The following is a 17486-nucleotide window of genomic DNA, read 5'->3' on the forward strand; positions in this document are numbered from 1 at the left end:
CAGTCCAACATTCAAACCACTGCACTACACTGGTTCTCTTGTATTGTTTTAACTAATTTTAAATTGTCTGTTAAATTCAAAGAATGATTTTAAAAGATTAAAAGCATATTAAACCATTCAGCACATAAAACTTTTCTCATTATTTTAAACTGTTTAAAGATTAAGAAGTGAAATTGATTGTATTGTACACTGCCCTGAGATCATAAGCTATTGGGGCGGGGTTTTATAAATATTTTAATTAATAAATAGATATAAATATTGCATTAGGGAAGCAGACAAAGATTGGCTATTTTCTGATATTTCAAAGGAAAAGAATGTAAGTATATTTTTAAAATAAGCATTTATGGGAGGATATCACACATTTCCTCTTTAAAAGCAGTTTCCCCATTGATTTTTACTGGTAGTTCTTAAAAATCAATGGAACAATTTGTGAAACAAGTTTCACTTGCCATTTCCTGACCTTAAAAGCAAAACACTGGTGCATGGCATGTGCATATTAGTGCATAAAATTATTTGAAGCAGATAAGTGTAAGTACAGCACCTATATTTGACAGTGTACTGGAATTAGAGCCTTCTGTATATATACTGCAATTTTAGAACTTTGCAATGGCTCTATAGCTGCATACGCACTGCAGAAATAACTTTAACTGCTATGGCTCAGTGCTATGGAAGTCTGGGAATTGTAGTTTTGTGAGCCATTTAGCCTTTCCCGTCAGGGAGCTCTGGTGCCACAACCAAACTACAGTTCCAAGAATTCCATAGCATTGAGATATGGCAGTTAAAGTGGATTATTCAAAGTGGATATTTCTGGATTATTATTAGTCAAACTGGATTATTTCTACTGTGCGGATGCAGCCTGCATCTCACCATGCGCTGGACCATCTACAGTTGCGAGTATGGCAGCTCTTTTAACCACTCAACCTAGTTCTGTGATCTCATGAACCACAACACAACCTTCTTCAATACAGAACTTCCACAGCCTTTTCCATCTGTTTTGTAGAATCTTCTCACTGGACTCCTTCACACCTATTTTCAACATTTACCTAACTTTTCTACCCCGTTGTCCATATTTAATAAATACTTCACATAATTTACAGTCAAACCAAGTGAACAGGATTTTAGTCCACATTTCTCTGCAGCATCCTCATTTTGCATAGGGTCACCCCAAGACATTTTATTACACAAAGCCAAGCAGAAAATCCAAGTCCCCCTCTCCTTCGTGTCAAAGTGCACAGCAGCCAAAGCTGCTGAATTTGTTTTGGCTCCTGAGGCAGAAAATCCCTCAATTTCCTCTGCTGGCAATTAAAATGTGATAATAATACATGAAATGACAAATAATTTGCTGCCCTTTCATTACTTCCAAAATCAGCTCCTGAGGTGATTCTCTGACTCTGCTTGACAGTTGGGACTATCCACCCATGAGAGTGCTTTCAAACAAGTGATGCATGCCTGAGGCACTAGCATCCCATATAGGACTGTATAACAGATGGTTCTGAGTGTTTGCATTGGCTGCCAGAAAGCCGAACAGCTATTTACCCCACATGCCTCCTACTAAGGTCTCATTCAGCTATAGCTGGGGTCCCATTAGGTCTTCCATCCTTTCATTCACTCTGGTTCTTTTTGAAAAGTAAAACACAAACTGCACTAGTAGTGAAGACAGAAAAGTCCCTTTGAAATGCTGCTGCTGCTGCAAAAGTGCTGCTATCTTTCTAGTTCTCCTAGTCAATCCTAAGTAGTGATCTACTATTACCTGGTGAGGAAAGACGCAATCTCTGTTTCAGTAGCACTACATTATCACATCCAAGTGCAGGCTGACATTTGTTTCTGTATACACAGTCATACAACTCTTCACCCTGAAATTAGTATAATATCACAGCTCTAATTTAAAAGGGAAGCAAAATCTTACCTTTTTGCTTCAAATAAGCTACTGTGTGTTTCATCACTGGTGGGATTAATTCACCTTTGTTTTTAAGTGTGAGGCTATTGAGAAAAGAAAAAGAGATCTGATTTGAGCAAGACTCTAATGCTACAGATCATATTTTCATGACCAGCTCATATTTGCTCATTCATCAACTGATTACTGCATGATTGTGTCCAAGCACCATATTGGTTTCATCTATTCATACTTTCAGTTGCAACTCAATCCAGAAATAGTAATTATGTGCAGGTTTGTTCACATTCAAATCCAGTAATTCTGGGTCTTGAGGGGTGGGGAAGGTACAGATGATGCACAAACTTCCAAGGAAAGCATCTTGCCCCTATCACTGGCATTTCTTTGTAGTGTGCAGCCACAGTGGAAGAATTCAAAGGTGTAGCCATTTTAGTCTGTAGAATAGTATATAGAGAGATCTTGTAGCACCTTTGAGACTAACTAAAGAAATAAATTGGCAGCATGAGCTTTCATAGACTTCAGTCTATATCCTTAAATACATTTGGTGGAGTGGTAAGCCAGGGACAGATTTATATATGCCCCAGGTGAGCACAACACTGTATAGCTTTCTTGTCTTGCCCCCCAAACAGTTTGCAATAACTACTGTGATACTTATAAACAAGTAAAACCAGTGTGGCCATGTTCTAGAAGAGTTTCTTCCTGACATTTCGAAAGCATCTGTGACTGGCATCTTCAGAGAGCCACTGACCAGGAACACCTTTTCCTTGTCTGGATTATGTTTCCAGACCACTCTATCAAATGTATCTGAGGATATAGACTGAAGTCTATGAAAGCTCATGCTGCCAACTTATTTCTTTAGTTGTTTGTCAGTCCATTACCAACAGAAGTCATTAGGTTAGTACAAAGGGCGCTTCCTTGAACCTGGATGAATAGAAGATACTTTTCGGTGTCATCATAACTGTGACATCCAACTCCAAAACTCTGAATAACATCTCTCAGCTGTTTCATTTTGATGATAAATAGCATGGGAGACAAAACTGAGTCCACTGTTTTGGCCATTTGATTGAACTTATTCAGCCAGGGTTTTGACAGTATTGCCTACCAAGCCAACAAGGAACTCTTCAAGAACCAACAGGAATCCATTTGGATCCATAAGCCTCTTGGGGCAGACCATCTTAATTGGCTCCCTCTAGAGGTACTGAGTCCCAGTGAGTCTAAAACCAAGTAGTAATCTGCCCATGACAACAGAATTATCCCATACAGCACAGAAAATCAGGTCCAGAATGTGTCCTATATTGCAGGTTGCCACCAATATTATTTGGGGTAGACACATGGTTATCATGGACGACATGAAGTCTTGAAGTGCCCCTTACAGAGTGGTCTCTGCATGGATCTTGAAGTCCCTCTGTACACCAACAGAATTTCTGTTCTATCCCTGCCACCAGGTTGGATAAAAATCAATGATTTTTAAAATAATATAAAACTGATTTTTTAAAAAAAATAAATAAATAGGATTTTTTGCTTAAAATCAGAATTATTTGCTTGAAATCAGAGATATTCATCAAGAAATTGGTTTAAGTTTTTTATTAAGTAGCATGAGAATGTATATTCATGTAATGTTTAAATTTTTGGTAAATGAATTCCATTAATTTATTCATAAGTTTGTGATAAAAACCAACAGATTAGAAAAAGGGTTAGTTGATGAAAAAATGCCATTTGTTTACATGACAAACTCTTTATGTCAGATTGAAAACCCACACTTCATTAATATGGTTAATTAATTAATTAATTAATATGGTTTAACACACTGAGACTAGTCCATCCAGCAGAGCAGATATTGCAAAGAAGCTACTAGATAAAGTGTAGATAAAGAAATGAAGCTATATGCAACAGTTCTAGAGGGTAAAATTGTCAACCTAAGTCTTGATGGGTGAATTAATGTCCAAAATGATCCTATTATATATGTGCTTGTATAACAACAGGGGAATGTCTTCCTTGCAGAAGGGATCGCTTTGGCATGAATTGCACACATAGCAGAATGCTTACAAGAAGTAGCAGCAAAAGCTATAATAAATTACAAACAAAAATTCAAATGTCTAGTATGTAGTTTGGTCACAGACAATGCTGCAAATGTATCCAAGATGGGAAGAAATACAGAAGAGCAGGAAGGGTATACAAAACTAATAACATATGGTTGTGGTGATCATTTGCAGCATCTCCTAGCCAAAGACTTTACTGTTCTAGAAAGAAAGATTAATGTCACTGAAATTACTAAATACTTCTGTAACGATCATTTTGCAGTAGTAGCTCTGAAAAGAATTGGTAGAAACAAGCTAACGCTCCCACAAGATGTTAGAGGGCACTCTGTAGTGGACTGTTTTGAGCATTACATCAAGAACTGGCCTATTCTGATGGCAGCTTGTGAACAATATTGAGAGAAAATGCACTGGCACGAAAACAGCCAAAATCCTCAACACTGGGCTTAAGAGAAATGCAGAAGATATGCCGAGAATCCTGAAACCCATTTCTGAAGGTTTAAATAAAATACAGAAAAATAGCTGTTTGAACCCAATAAAGCAGGAAACCTTGTTTTTCTTCTTCAGATTATGAACAGACAAGAAGATGAAGATGACTGAGCTGCAGGGGACTGTGTTTTAAGCTTTTCTTGTATGGACTGGGCTGACAATCTAAGGTTTGTTTTTTAAAGGTATTTTGTTTATCAACATCAGCTAACAAACATGAATGTTTAAGTAAATACAAGAATACATAAGCTATAATGTTATATTTTTGGTTAAATTAAACTATTTAAATTTTTGGTATTAAGGTAATGATTATTTTTCTCCTTCCAATAAAATACAACAGAAAAGTTGTCCAAATATGAATGATTAACCTATTAAAGTGGAGATCATTCACAACAATGTCATAATCATCTATTTATGCTATGTTTCTAACCAAATCAGTATTTTTTATTTGCAGTGGGCTCCATTCTGGATTTCCCTATGGATGCCAAAATCCATGGATGCTCAAGTCCCATTGACTTCAATGGTGGTGCGGCCATGCGGCCACTGAACCATTGGAGACAATGGCACTTTGGAGGAGCTGCCTCCTCCTCCTCCTCCTCCTCCTCCTCCCCTTACTCCCCCACCTCTTTCTCCTCCCTGTTCCTCCTCTTCCCACCTCCACCTCTTCCCGACTGCTGCTTCCTCCTCTACCCTCTTGCGACAGGCTCTTCACGGCTCGCCTGCCACACCTCCACGCAAGGTGGAAAAAGGCTCGCCCAGTTGGCCCACCTCATTCCTTCCTTTCCCTCACAAACTCCCTCTGCCTCGCTTGACTGGCTCACCTCAGTCAGCTGCAGCATGCATGCATACAAAGAGTGGGAAGTGGGGGGGGGGGAAGCTCACTCCTCTTGTGAAAGAGGAGCAGTCCTGCCTGAGAGGGGTGCGCATGCACGATAAGAGGATGAGGGGACAGGAGGAGGAAGTAAGGGTTATGCGCTTGCTAGCCGGCCTGCCTGCCTGCCTTCAAGCATGCACAGACCAAGCTGGTACCGAGGCGCATGCTCACTCACCCTCCGGATTTCCCTGGCACCCCTCTTCCTCCTAGTCCTCCTCCCTGCTGATGCACCACACCGTTCCTTCCTCTTCCTCCTCATCTTCCTTCCTGCTGCCCTGCCGTGCTCCACCTACCTCTACCTCCTCCCCCCTCCCCCAGGTTTGCAATCCGTGGATGCTCAAATCTGTGGATGGCAGGTTTGCGGATAAGGAGGGCCCACTGTAACTGTAAAACTAATCAGAAAAAATGATATTTTAGAAGTGTTGGAAATGTAAAAAAAATGAAGGGACGTTATTCCATATGTGGTGGTCCTGTAAAAAGATTAGCAGATTTTGGCATAAAATTCATTCAGAAATGCAAATAATCTTTGGTTGTAAAATTAATCTTTCACCGGAACTATACTTGTTGAATATATTAATGGATATTGACAAAAACATAGAAAAAAAGTACTGGAGAGTGCTTTTATATCTGATAACAGCAGCGAGATTAATTATTGCACAAAACTGGAAGAACAACAAACCCCTAAGCATAGAAGATTGGAGATTAAAAACACAAGAAATGAAAGAAACGGTCAGGCTCTCAAGATTATTAAATAACAGATCAGAAGAAGAATGGAAGCAAGAATGGAATCCAGTGATAAAATATTGGGAAAAATCTTTTGACATTAAGAAAGACTTGTTGATATGTTAAAAGCAATAGTAAGCAAATTTGCCTATGATGTATAATCTACGAAATAGCACAAGAGTAAGAAGGAAGATATATTGTAACGAATATACTGAGAACAAACTGTAAATAGAAGATACTTCAGCTTGCAAAATTACTTCGTAGCAGGGTGGATATATGCTTGTTAAAATTAGGTTACTTTGTTTTACTTTTTAAACTTTACTTATACAGGGTTTTTTCCTTTTTTATGTTTTATGTTGTATGTTTTATGTTTTTGTCTTTTTATATTTCTTTGTTTATAAATATTTCACTTTTGTATGTCTAATAATAAAAAATGATATTTTAAAAATGAAACTTTCATCTGGTTGTAAATATAAAAAATTATACCAACAAGAATGAGTCTTTGGTAAGTCTGAGCTGTGTAAAATATGCATTAAGCTTATAGTTAGGAAGACTGACATTTCTGGGGGGAGGGGGGATATCACATAATTAAATTGATTCTGAGTAGTGATTTAAATTGTAATTTAAATTATGATCTAAGTAAAATTGATTCAGACTGATTTAAAGTAAATCCACCATGCCTGCCACCAACCTTCAAATAAACATACTCAAACTCAGCAGACAGTGGGACAAGGCATCAGGTGAGGAAGATGGAATCCCAATAGATCACTTCAACTCCACCTTCCCATTCCCCAGGCCTTGTCTGCTGTGAAACTATGAGACTTACTATTGGAGGCTGACTCCAAACTGCTGAGTCGGGAGAGGAGGTCTTGGTGGAGGAAGCTTTACTGGGGCAGATGTTTTCTTCTTTTGTTTAGTCCGAAGTTTTTCATCATGCCTATTGAAGAAAAATTACTTCATTCATGTTTTCCAGAACAAGCTCACAAAGAAATTGAATGGTGTCCCAAAAGAGTGTTTAATCAGATCAAGATCTTAATTATAGGTTGCGATCTCTTTATACATATCAAAACCTAAAATATCATCAAAACATACCACCTGCATTTCTGTTCCACTCTTATGTGTGATTCTACGTGATGCTTCTCAGTAGCTCCAGTCATATGCTTTGTATACAGTGTGACCTTGAGCCACTCAAAATAGCAGAGATTGAGATTCCTAATGGTCCTCAAATTGTGGAAAGTGAAAGCATATACTGTATATATTCACGTATAAGTCTAAAAATTTTAGTCAAAAAATTGATCCAAAAAAACTGAGTTGACTTATCTATGGGTCAATGTAAATACTGTACTTTAACTCTTATTTTAAAAGGAACCATCCCTTCATCAAAGGCAAGAGTATAATTTGTCCTGGAAGCACTGACACCACCCCCTACTCTCTCATCCATCCTAGCCTTTAGTGTGAGCATGAACGGTTAAGGGATTTTGTACGATCTTTGGCAATATTTTCTTTTGTGCCATCCTTTAGAACAGGCCTGAACATACATACAGCCTGGGGGCTGCATGCAGCCCGCCAAAGGATTTTGGGTGACCCGTAAGATGTGCAATGATATCAAGGCTCCTCCACCCTTGGCCTCCTCCTGAGAAGAGGGCCATACAGAAGAAGCAAACACTAACCCTGCAAGCCTCCTCCACCATCTGGTTTTTTTTTCCTGAGGAGAAGGCCAGGTGGTGGAGGAAGAGGAGGACAGGCAAACACTTACCCTGCAAGGCTCCTCCATTGCCCTACTTTGTGCTGAGGAAAAGGCCGGGCTGCATTTGTGGAGGAGGATGGGTGAACATCCACACTGCAAAGCTCCTCCGTTGCTCAGCTTTCTCCTAAGGAGGACGGGGGGTGGGGGGCGGGGAAGGAAGACTGGCAAACATCCTGCTAGCCTCCTCCTTTGCCTGGCTTTCTCCTGACAAGGCGGCAGAGGAGGAAGAGGGGACCAATGCTCACCCCTCAAGGCTCCTCTGTCACTCGGCCTTCTCCCGAGGAGAAGTCTGGATGGAGGGGGAGAACAGGAAAGGCTCCCCTGCTGCTCAGCTTTCTCCTGAGGAGAGTGCCAGGCAGGGGAGGAGGAGGGAATTAATATTAATTAATTCTAATTCTAATCAATTAATTAATAATCAATATTAATTAGTATTATAAATTAATATATTTAATTAAAACCTATCTGCGGCCCAAAGAAGTTTAGCATATTTTAATTTTGGCCCCTACTTACTGCCAGGTTATGCAGGTCTGCTTTAGATCCTTTGTTACATGCACCTATGTTTTACTCTTGACTTATCCACAGGTCATATCAAATTCCATAATTTTGGCCCTTAGAATCTGTCCTCTACTTATACATGAGGTCAACTTGTAGCCAAGTATATAGAGTATGTTTGCTGCTATGATGGGGAAATGGAAGCAAAAATAAATAATGAACATCACAATTTTAGTCAACTAAAATTTGGTACAGTAACCTCTAAAATAATAAAGGAAAACATTTTTACATAAAATCACTTAAAAAGGAAGGAGACTACAGCAAAATTTATTTTCAATACTTTAAAAAATATTTTCAATGTATCACATACCGAATAACCTCTTCAGGGATGTTCAGCTGGTCATATTTAAGGTGCTCTCTCAGGTCACTTAAATAATTCAGATAGATGACCTTCTTCCCAAACTTGTGACTTTAAAATACAGTAGAAGTTACATAAATACTAATTTAAGACCTGATGAAATTCATGCTTTCATCTCCTGAAATGCTTGCTTTATATTACGGAACCCAAATATCAATACAATTCAATCCTGCCATGATTGAAGCAGCCGTGACACAAAACATATTCATTTTCATATGATCAAACATATACATACCATGCTCAATCTAATTTTAATAAAAATGACTCTGTTCTATCTGAATATAATTGTTATTTGCATACATATGGAACCCATTGTTTTGAGAATTCCACAAAAGCATTATTTTAACACAGTATTAAAAATGTATGAAAGAATGTGTTGTTAAAATTTTATGTCAACAGTCATCCTTTTGCCCCAGCTCAAAACATTTGTTGCTGGCAAAGTAGTTTGTGGTTTGCTAGATATGGAAAGATTAAATTAGTAGCAAGAGAATTCATACATCCAATTCATAATTACCACAACAGTTATAGGAAGTATTTTCCTGTTGCCTGTTTCCTTCCTGCTCTGACTGTGTCTGGATGCAGGAATGGCATGGGAAGAATGAGTTCTGTGGTTCTCACCCCTGTAAATATGGCCTTCCTCATTTCCAGGAAGGGCAACATTACACAGGCAGAAATCTCATTCCTGTGTCCACATGAGTCTGTCAACCACATACTACTAGAGGGATGCACAGCACCCAGTTAGAGGTAATGCTCTCTCCTTCGTTCTGTCTGAGACTGCAACTTTAAGTGAAACACGATCTGAAGTCGAAGGCTTTTATGGCTTGCATCCATAGATTTTTGTGGGTTTTTCGGGTTATGTGGCCATGTTCTAGAAGAGCTGGTTTCTGACGTTTCACCAGCATCTGTGGGTGGCATCATCAAAAGAATGCCAGCCACAGATGCTGGCAAAATATCAGAAACAAACCTTTCTAGAACATGGTCACACAGCCTGAAAAACCCACAAAAAAAACTATGAAACACGATCTTCTCTTTCCCTTTTTAAAGGGAGCATTAGAAACCAGTGGTTTGGTGGCATTTTTGGCAGTGGCAATCCCCCCCCTTTCCTGATGCAGGTCTACACAATTTGAGGAGACATTTGTCTGCATATTTACAGCACCTTCTCTTACTTTTGGGCTCTACAGATTGAATTACTTTTACAGGTATTTAGTAATATCACATAGCCAAACCAGATTGGCTATAAACTGTCCTCACTCCTGACTGGCTGAGGTAATTCATATGATCTAGTCCAGGAAGGAAAGGAGAAAAATAAAACAAAGGGGAGAACAGCACGAATCAAAATCAGTTGGGAGACATGATGATACAGAAAAAGACTTAAAATATTTCTCGCCTGACCTTAAACCTTTTAGTCCACAAATGGAAGTGTGACAATATTCAGCAAATAACTGGTACTACCTTTCAAAAAAAGCCTGCGTGTCACAGACAAGCAATGCTTCCCCCTTTTAATTCAGTTTCATATATAAAGGTAATTCTGATTCATGTTTTTCTGCACTGTGTTCGTTGTGGGCTCGCAATCTGAAGTAAACACAGAAATCAGTACAAAAACTCACCAGTTTGTTACATAGATCAGAGTGGATGCAAATTAGGATTAAAAAAAGAAGAAGAAATTTCAACATTATTCTCATTTCTGCATGATAGAGGGACAATCTATTATTCAGAATAGCATTGAAAACCTAATTATGTATACATAGGCTCCCTCTAGTGGAAAACTGCATGAAATTGGGTATATTTCATTCTTTAGTTGGAAGGAACTGATTAACCAAAAGAGCTGGTTTCTGCTAGAAAGGAAGCACTTTCCCAGAACTAAGATATTTGATACTCTCTGTGTACAAGCCTATTTAGGATTTCCACCATGCTCTTCTATTATAAATTAAGCATTTATGCCAGCTAATTAGGTACTCCCCTCCCTGCAAACTAGATTGTATTACACATTCAAGCAGTGCCTTAGAGAACTTACTAAACACAATTAATACAAACAGTTTTACGATGCAGATAATTTGCTGTTCACCTCAGAAGGGATTTCTATTCTGTAAAATTTGCTGTTGTAACACTAATACATACAGAAGATATTACAAGGTATCTTCTCATTTTATGGTTTCTATTGGTATGGAAAAATATAATTTCCAAATTCAGGGTGGAAAAGGAACTCCTTAAAAATGGACAGGCAAGATCTTTTTTGGATCACAGCCATGTAAGCACATATGTGTCTTTTTGCCACACTATTAGAGTAGGTCAAGCCTTACACTGTTAGAGTAGATCCAAGAACCGAGTTTCTCCATAAGCATGGAGACAAAGCACTGGGAAACCTGAACACGTCATGATGGCAAAAGAAATGGTATATAACTAGACATCCACTTATCCTTCTGCCATACTGTGCTGTTTCTGACTGAGAATGACTTTTGTTGATCAATATGCTGCTGCTAGAGACCAAAGGTCCTGTCTGCACCAGCGTGGGACAGCTTGGAGTATCCTGACCCTGGATCTGTCCTGTCCCTTTTTGTCCTGTCCTTCCCCAAGAAGCCTTCCATTCTGATGTTGGGCAGATCCCGCAGGAAAACGGGAGTTTAACGGGAGTTAAACAAGATTCGAATTTAAACAAAACTTGCTGATTCGGTAATTTATCACACTAGGGGACTACCCAAGTGAAATAATGATAAACTAATCTGAACGCAAAGCAGAGAAAAACGGCAGCTTTTTACTGTTGGAACAACCCGAAAGTAAAAAAAAGCTGCCGTTTTTCTCTGCTTTGCATTCAGATTAACTTTGCATTATTTCACGTTAACAGCGACGTCGTGTGATAAACTTTGGGCATTTTGGGGTTTACTTTGCTTTAAATCTCATTTAAGTCCCGTTTTCCCACAGCATCTCACTAGTGTGATAAACTCCTTAGTGAGATTTACTCTCAAGCAAGCATGTTTAGGATCAGGCAATTATCAGGTAATGCAGGCAAAATATCCTGTCATAACCAGTGTAATGAATTAGAACTCAACCCCCCCCCAAAAAAAACCCAGAAGGCAAGAGATGAAAGAAAAAGAAAATGGAATGATCAAGGTTTTTATCTTGCATCTTCTGTAACATAGATGTTTCTAGAAAATGAAAGAAAGCAATAAACTGTCCTTCAGCTAAACACAAAATTGTTTCCAGCATACCAGTATGTACCTGATTAGAGGTTTAAAGATGTTCCAAATAATTTTTATGAAGTTGGTTGGATGTACAATATAGACTGCTTTCAGATTTTTCTTATACCTGAGGAAAAGAAAATTAAATTGTTAGGTGACATCTGAATGCTACACGCTGCAGTGCAGAGAAGCTGCAATTGAATGAAAAAAGTTTTTATTACTAGAACATTATATAGTATTCCTTTCAAGTACATCTAATTCAGAGGAAATTGAATGTAAAATGAAAAGAGGAAATGACCAGTTCTGATGGAACTGAAGTAGACAAAGATTATATACCTATTATATTACAAACCAGTATCTGAATTGTTCTGTGGGTATAATAATGATGGGGAAAATATCTCTAAATGATAGCAAGAATTTGGGAAACAGAGAAAGGAAAAAAGAGGGAAAGTCAGGAGAATATCTTTCAAAACTATGTAAAAGAAAATCATTATTTGATTCAACATTTCACTATTCTCTGCTTGAAAAACGAAGTAACACATTGGAAAGGACATCCAACTTGTCAAAAGTATTTGTTTCTGATATGTGGTACTTTGCTTTGCAGTCTTAAAGATACTTGTAATACTTTGTTATCAAATCGCTATCGCATCTGAAAGTTGCAAACAGTTCATTTAATAATTTTTCTTGATAAACCAATGAGATGTCTTACAGGAGATGCAACTAGAGAATTTGGGAGATAGTCACAGGATAATTCATCAGTGTATGTATCAAATGCAACATATATTGTGTAAGGGTACACATAATATATGGATGACATATCTATATATGCCCACTCCTGAACTACGGGTATACTGGCAGGTAATAGAAGAAAGAATTGTCTGGAATAAATTTCTTATGTTACAACCTGATATTGCAATAATTGGAAGAATGATAAAGTTCAGCTACTTTTTAGTTACATTGCTTGGAGAAATCTTTTCTTACTTTAGTATCTGAAATTCCATAGCATTTTCAATGTTCAAACCTAGAGCACTCTGGAGAGCCACTGTCACAGACACAAATTTGGGGATGAGAAATTATGACACATCATGTCTAGTTGCCCCGCTAGCTGTTTTAGGGTGGGAAATATCCTGAAACCCCTGCAAAGGGGTGGTATTACTATGGAAAAGTGTTTTGTTTAGCCAAAATATGAAAGGGTTTGCCTTTGGGAAAATGGTGGAGTTTCCAAAGGTCAAAATGGACTACAATTGTGTTGCAGGACATGAAGGATGACCCCCAGAGGAAGCCTCCTGTCAGCATACTTGTCCTTCGGGAGTTTTTCTCTGCATCCTCTGGAGTCACTTAGTCCTATCCCCACAGAGGGCTGGCTCCAGAGAATGCCCCACAAAAAGGATGGGCTCTCCATTCTCCTTCAGGAACCCCCTGATGGAGCTGCTTCCCTCAGGTCTGCCTTCCGTCTCCTGGCCTTGGAGCAAAGCCGAGCAGCAGGGTGCAGGAAGTCTGGAGGGAAGTGTGGCCAGGGGTCTCCCATCAAGGAAGCAGTCTGAGGAGCACCAGCCTAGCCTGGCTGAGCTGGTGGGGAGAGCGGCCAAGGAGGAAGATGGAGCTGCAGTCACCAGAGCAGGGCCTCTTTCCTTGGCAGAGTGGAAGTGAGGAGGAGCGCCAGGGGTAGCTGTGGGCAGGCTGAGTCCCCATGGCTAAGGGCGGCCATGTTCTGGCCTGGAGGGCAGCAGAAGTGGATGGTATGGGAGGGGAAGTATCTCTACCCTCCATCACTTGCCTGGCTTTTATTTTTTTATTAAAAAAGAAAGAAAGACTTCCTGACAGCAGAGTGGCTCAGGCACCGAAGAGGCTTAGCTCAGGGTTGCCTTTGCCCCTGCATCCCGCCAAGGCCTCCAGGCTGCCCTTGCCTGGCTCCCAAGCACCCTCTCCAGGTCCAGATTCTGCAAGGCATCCTCAGAAATTACAGCCACCAACTGAGCTGCAGCTCTCCACAGCCCAAATAGCTGCTCTGGAGACCACATCCTGGCAAGAAAAATGGAGGAAGAAGTGGTGGGGAGGTGTGTAAAGTGGATGATCGGTAGAAGCCACCCCTCGATTTATCCACGGGTCATGACAAATTCCCTAATTTTGGCCCCATAATCTAACCTCAATTTATACACGAAGTCGACTTATAGTCAAGTATATAAGGTACTTCATATTGGCTGGACTGTGCTTTGGGAATAATTGTTTTTAGTGTGATTAAGAAAACATACTTCCTGTCAAATTGCTTGTAAGCACTTTGCAACCAGCTCAGAGAGGGTTTATTCTGACTGTTCAGGCCATAATGAAAGTAGACAACTGTGTAGTCATTTTCCACATACTGGTCCAGAGTATACTTTAAATATCTGGAAAGAGAAGCCACAAATCAAATATTAGTACTTGCACTATATTTTCACATATTAATTATTTTGAATATGTATTTGGTGATATATAACCCAAAAGCATATCTTCATGGTATGGTTGTGCATATAAATTCAGACCCAAGCCAAACTGTCAAATATACCTGCTTGATATGGTTCCTACCCACCTCTAGTCTCATATAGCTTTGGCCACACTTATAAGCTCATTCAGAGATAATTCAAATATGTAGGACAGTATGCAGCAAAGTGTGACATGATGAAGTGACTGATGCCTCACTAATGGCTGGGAACTGGAAAACGTATAACTTATTTACTTACTAATACATAGTCCTGGCCTCACTGGACTTTTTCCCAATAGTATGTACACATGCGAGTGAAGAGAAGGTAACTTACTCTAATAACCGACTGTGATTAAGCTGGTAGGAAGGAGGCATACGGCAACAACTGAACACTATCACCTTTCTACCCAACTTGTCATCGCCTGAAAAACCAAAAGAGATTAGGCATGCCATAATTTAATTTTGTATGCATAGGAGGCATGTTTTAAAATACAGTAAGCCCTCCACCTTCGCCCATGCATATTTGTGTATTTTTCCCACTTTTGCGGGGGTTTTGCACTGGTAACCCCCATGAATGTGAAGGGCAGACTGTAAATTGATCTTAAATTTTGGAGAAAAACTGTTCTGAAATATGGATATTCCAAATTCAATTCTTTCACACTTTGGGACATAGGCAGTATATAATACATATCTCCAGCTCTTCCTCCCCCCAGCATCTTAATTAATCTATGACATTGAAAACATGACAGAAAAAAGAGAAAGTCAAACTGTTTACTTTGAGTTACAGCTTTTAATTCTTTAAATTATATACTTTGAGAGGTTTGTGACATAGTATTTCCTTTTGTGTAAATCAATCATAAATTTTAATGACAGAAATGAATACAATTAAACCGATTACAATCTAATAAAAGACTAAAGCTGAAGGTGGGAGAGGAATGTCATAGTAAGCTTGCTGTGTGTTCAAAAAGTTGGATATTTTACTAAACTGTTCAAAATCTGTCAAAACTAAGGAATTAACGTAACTACAAAAACCTGGAACTCTACCACTCTATAGAAAAAATTAGTATAATCACAGCTTTTTGACAGCTATATTATTTAATTGGTATGAAAGAAACTGACTGTTATAAAATCATAATAAACTCACATATTTTTAAATATGTTAAAGCAGAATTAATTTACGTAATTTTTGTACAAATATCATCACAATGTACAGCAATTTCATTTCTAGGTAAATGCGCACCACTTATTATATACTGGATTGAACAGTGTAATTTTATTTAATTGGAGATAAATCTGTTTCTCTAAAGGTTAAGTGTCATTTCATCACAGATACTAATAGCAATCTCATTTGTTTAATACTTCAGTTCGCAATTCGTCTTCTTATGTAGCCAAAGCAACAGCTGTAAAAAAAACAGTTTGGAAGAGCCTGAAGGCCTGATCTAGTTTCCAGGCCATCAGTTTGTTTTCCCTGTTATATGCAAGATTACATTTTAAAATCAGTCTTAAAACCAAAAGTATCTTCATCAAAGTTTGTGACTGATTTAGATTAAACACAAAACCATTACAGAGTATGATAATGTGAAGTAGAAGAATAAAGTGATGTGCAAAGACAAAAGAAAACGCCAGATAAGTTTTCAGTACTCACCCGCAAAGCGAATGATGTTGTGCCTTGCCACATCATAATACGGATGAGTCATACTGACATCAGCATCTCTGTTTGATACAGATGCAAATGAGCTTGTGATCTCTCCCATAGCTGCATTTTCTGCTTCATCTTTCTGTAGTTCTGAAGCAAAACAAAAATGGAGGCACATTTTAGAAAATACTAAGGACCATTCCCCCATCCCCACCCCAAACAGAACAAAACACTCTTCTGCAAACTACTCCAGTGTATCTATTAAGGATGCTAAGCACTTCTACTTCAGAATTCTAGTCCAAACACCCAACATGTAAATACTTCTGGGAAGCCAACAAGCACGGCTTGAAGACAACTGCTTTGTTCTAATGTATGCCCAAATAACTGGTATATCTTTAAATCCAAAACACACTGCAGAATAATCCAATTTGAGAAATAATCCAGTTTGAGACAACTTTAACTGCCCTGGCTCAGTGCTAGGGAATCCTGAAAATTGTAGTTTATTGCAGCACCAAAGCTCTCTAACAGAGAAGGCTAAAATTGTTAAAGTATGTATATACATCAATGTGTGAATGAAATATGCACACTAAGCAAACATAATATTTTTATTCATATACTACGCCAAGCAGGGAGGGGGCACAAAATCCACATATGATGTAAAGGGGGTTACAAGAGTAAAAAGTTTGAGAACCACAAATCTAAAGAACACCTGGTTGCCACATCTTACCACATTGAATTCCAAAACTTTGTTATCCATCAATGAATAATGTGTATTTCTGTCTATCCTGGACTACAGCATATCAACTTCAATGGGCAACCCCGAATTATGCAAGTGTACCTATCAACACTTTGTCTTTCAATGCATGTGTTACAACCCAGGAAAAAATTAACCATTGGTGTGTGTGTTTTAATAACAGCTTGTTATTAAAACCAAGATATTATAATGCCAATTTTTATGTTGCATAAAGTATTGGGCACTGCATATATAGTGAAGTTTTAATATTTTAAAAGTTCTACAGAGACCTAGAAAATATGAGATACATTTTACAACTATTTACAGTAGTAATATTATAATGGCAAAATTCAATCAGGTACTATGTGTGGAGAAAAATCAAATTTTATTAGTTTAAAGTTTAACTTGTTCGATGATTTTTCTTAACCAAACTGTTAATATGCTCAAGAACTAAGGACTACACCTAAGATGTTTCTAGAAGTTCACAAGCAGGACATGAAGAAGATGGCAACCTATTGTTGCACATGCCACACAAATAATACTCACAGGTACATCACTTCTGGATATGGAAACTTTTTGTTATCTTGAATAATTTATATGTATCCAGTAGCATTATTTATGTATGTGTATATGCGTGCCATTTATGTTCAATAAATGCAATACCTTTTCTTCTGCCTATATAAAAAGTCTTTTACAGTCACATTTCTATATTATTATATGCTAAAATTGATTTTTCAAAATGATGGGCCCCCTAATGAGATGGCCATATGGTTACGTTTTCTGGAACATCTTCAAAAGATAACATACAATCAGGCA

At 38.4% G+C, this 17486-nt stretch overlaps 1 protein-coding gene across 3 annotated transcripts in view; it reads right to left on the reverse strand.

Annotated features, from left to right (window-relative positions):
* Positions 1–17486, reverse strand: part of LOC121930729 (proline-rich protein 5-like) — a 181528-nt gene that overhangs the window by 14301 nt on the left and 149741 nt on the right. For all 3 annotated transcript variants that reach the window (XM_042467475.1, XM_042467470.1, XM_042467469.1), the window contains 7 exons: positions 15947–16087; positions 14636–14723; positions 14096–14227; positions 11884–11970; positions 8620–8718; positions 6837–6947; positions 1907–1980 (listed from right to left, as the gene is read on the reverse strand). In XM_042467475.1, coding sequence (XP_042323409.1) covers positions 1907–1980; positions 6837–6947; positions 8620–8718; positions 11884–11970; positions 14096–14227; positions 14636–14723; positions 15947–16087 — 732 coding nt within the window. The remainder of the gene's footprint in view (positions 1–1906; positions 1981–6836; positions 6948–8619; positions 8719–11883; positions 11971–14095; positions 14228–14635; positions 14724–15946; positions 16088–17486) is intronic.

The sequence above is a fragment of the Sceloporus undulatus genome, chromosome 5 (genome assembly GCF_019175285.1).
Source record: "Sceloporus undulatus isolate JIND9_A2432 ecotype Alabama chromosome 5, SceUnd_v1.1, whole genome shotgun sequence".
NCBI classification, from domain to species: domain Eukaryota; kingdom Metazoa; phylum Chordata; class Lepidosauria; order Squamata; family Phrynosomatidae; genus Sceloporus; species Sceloporus undulatus.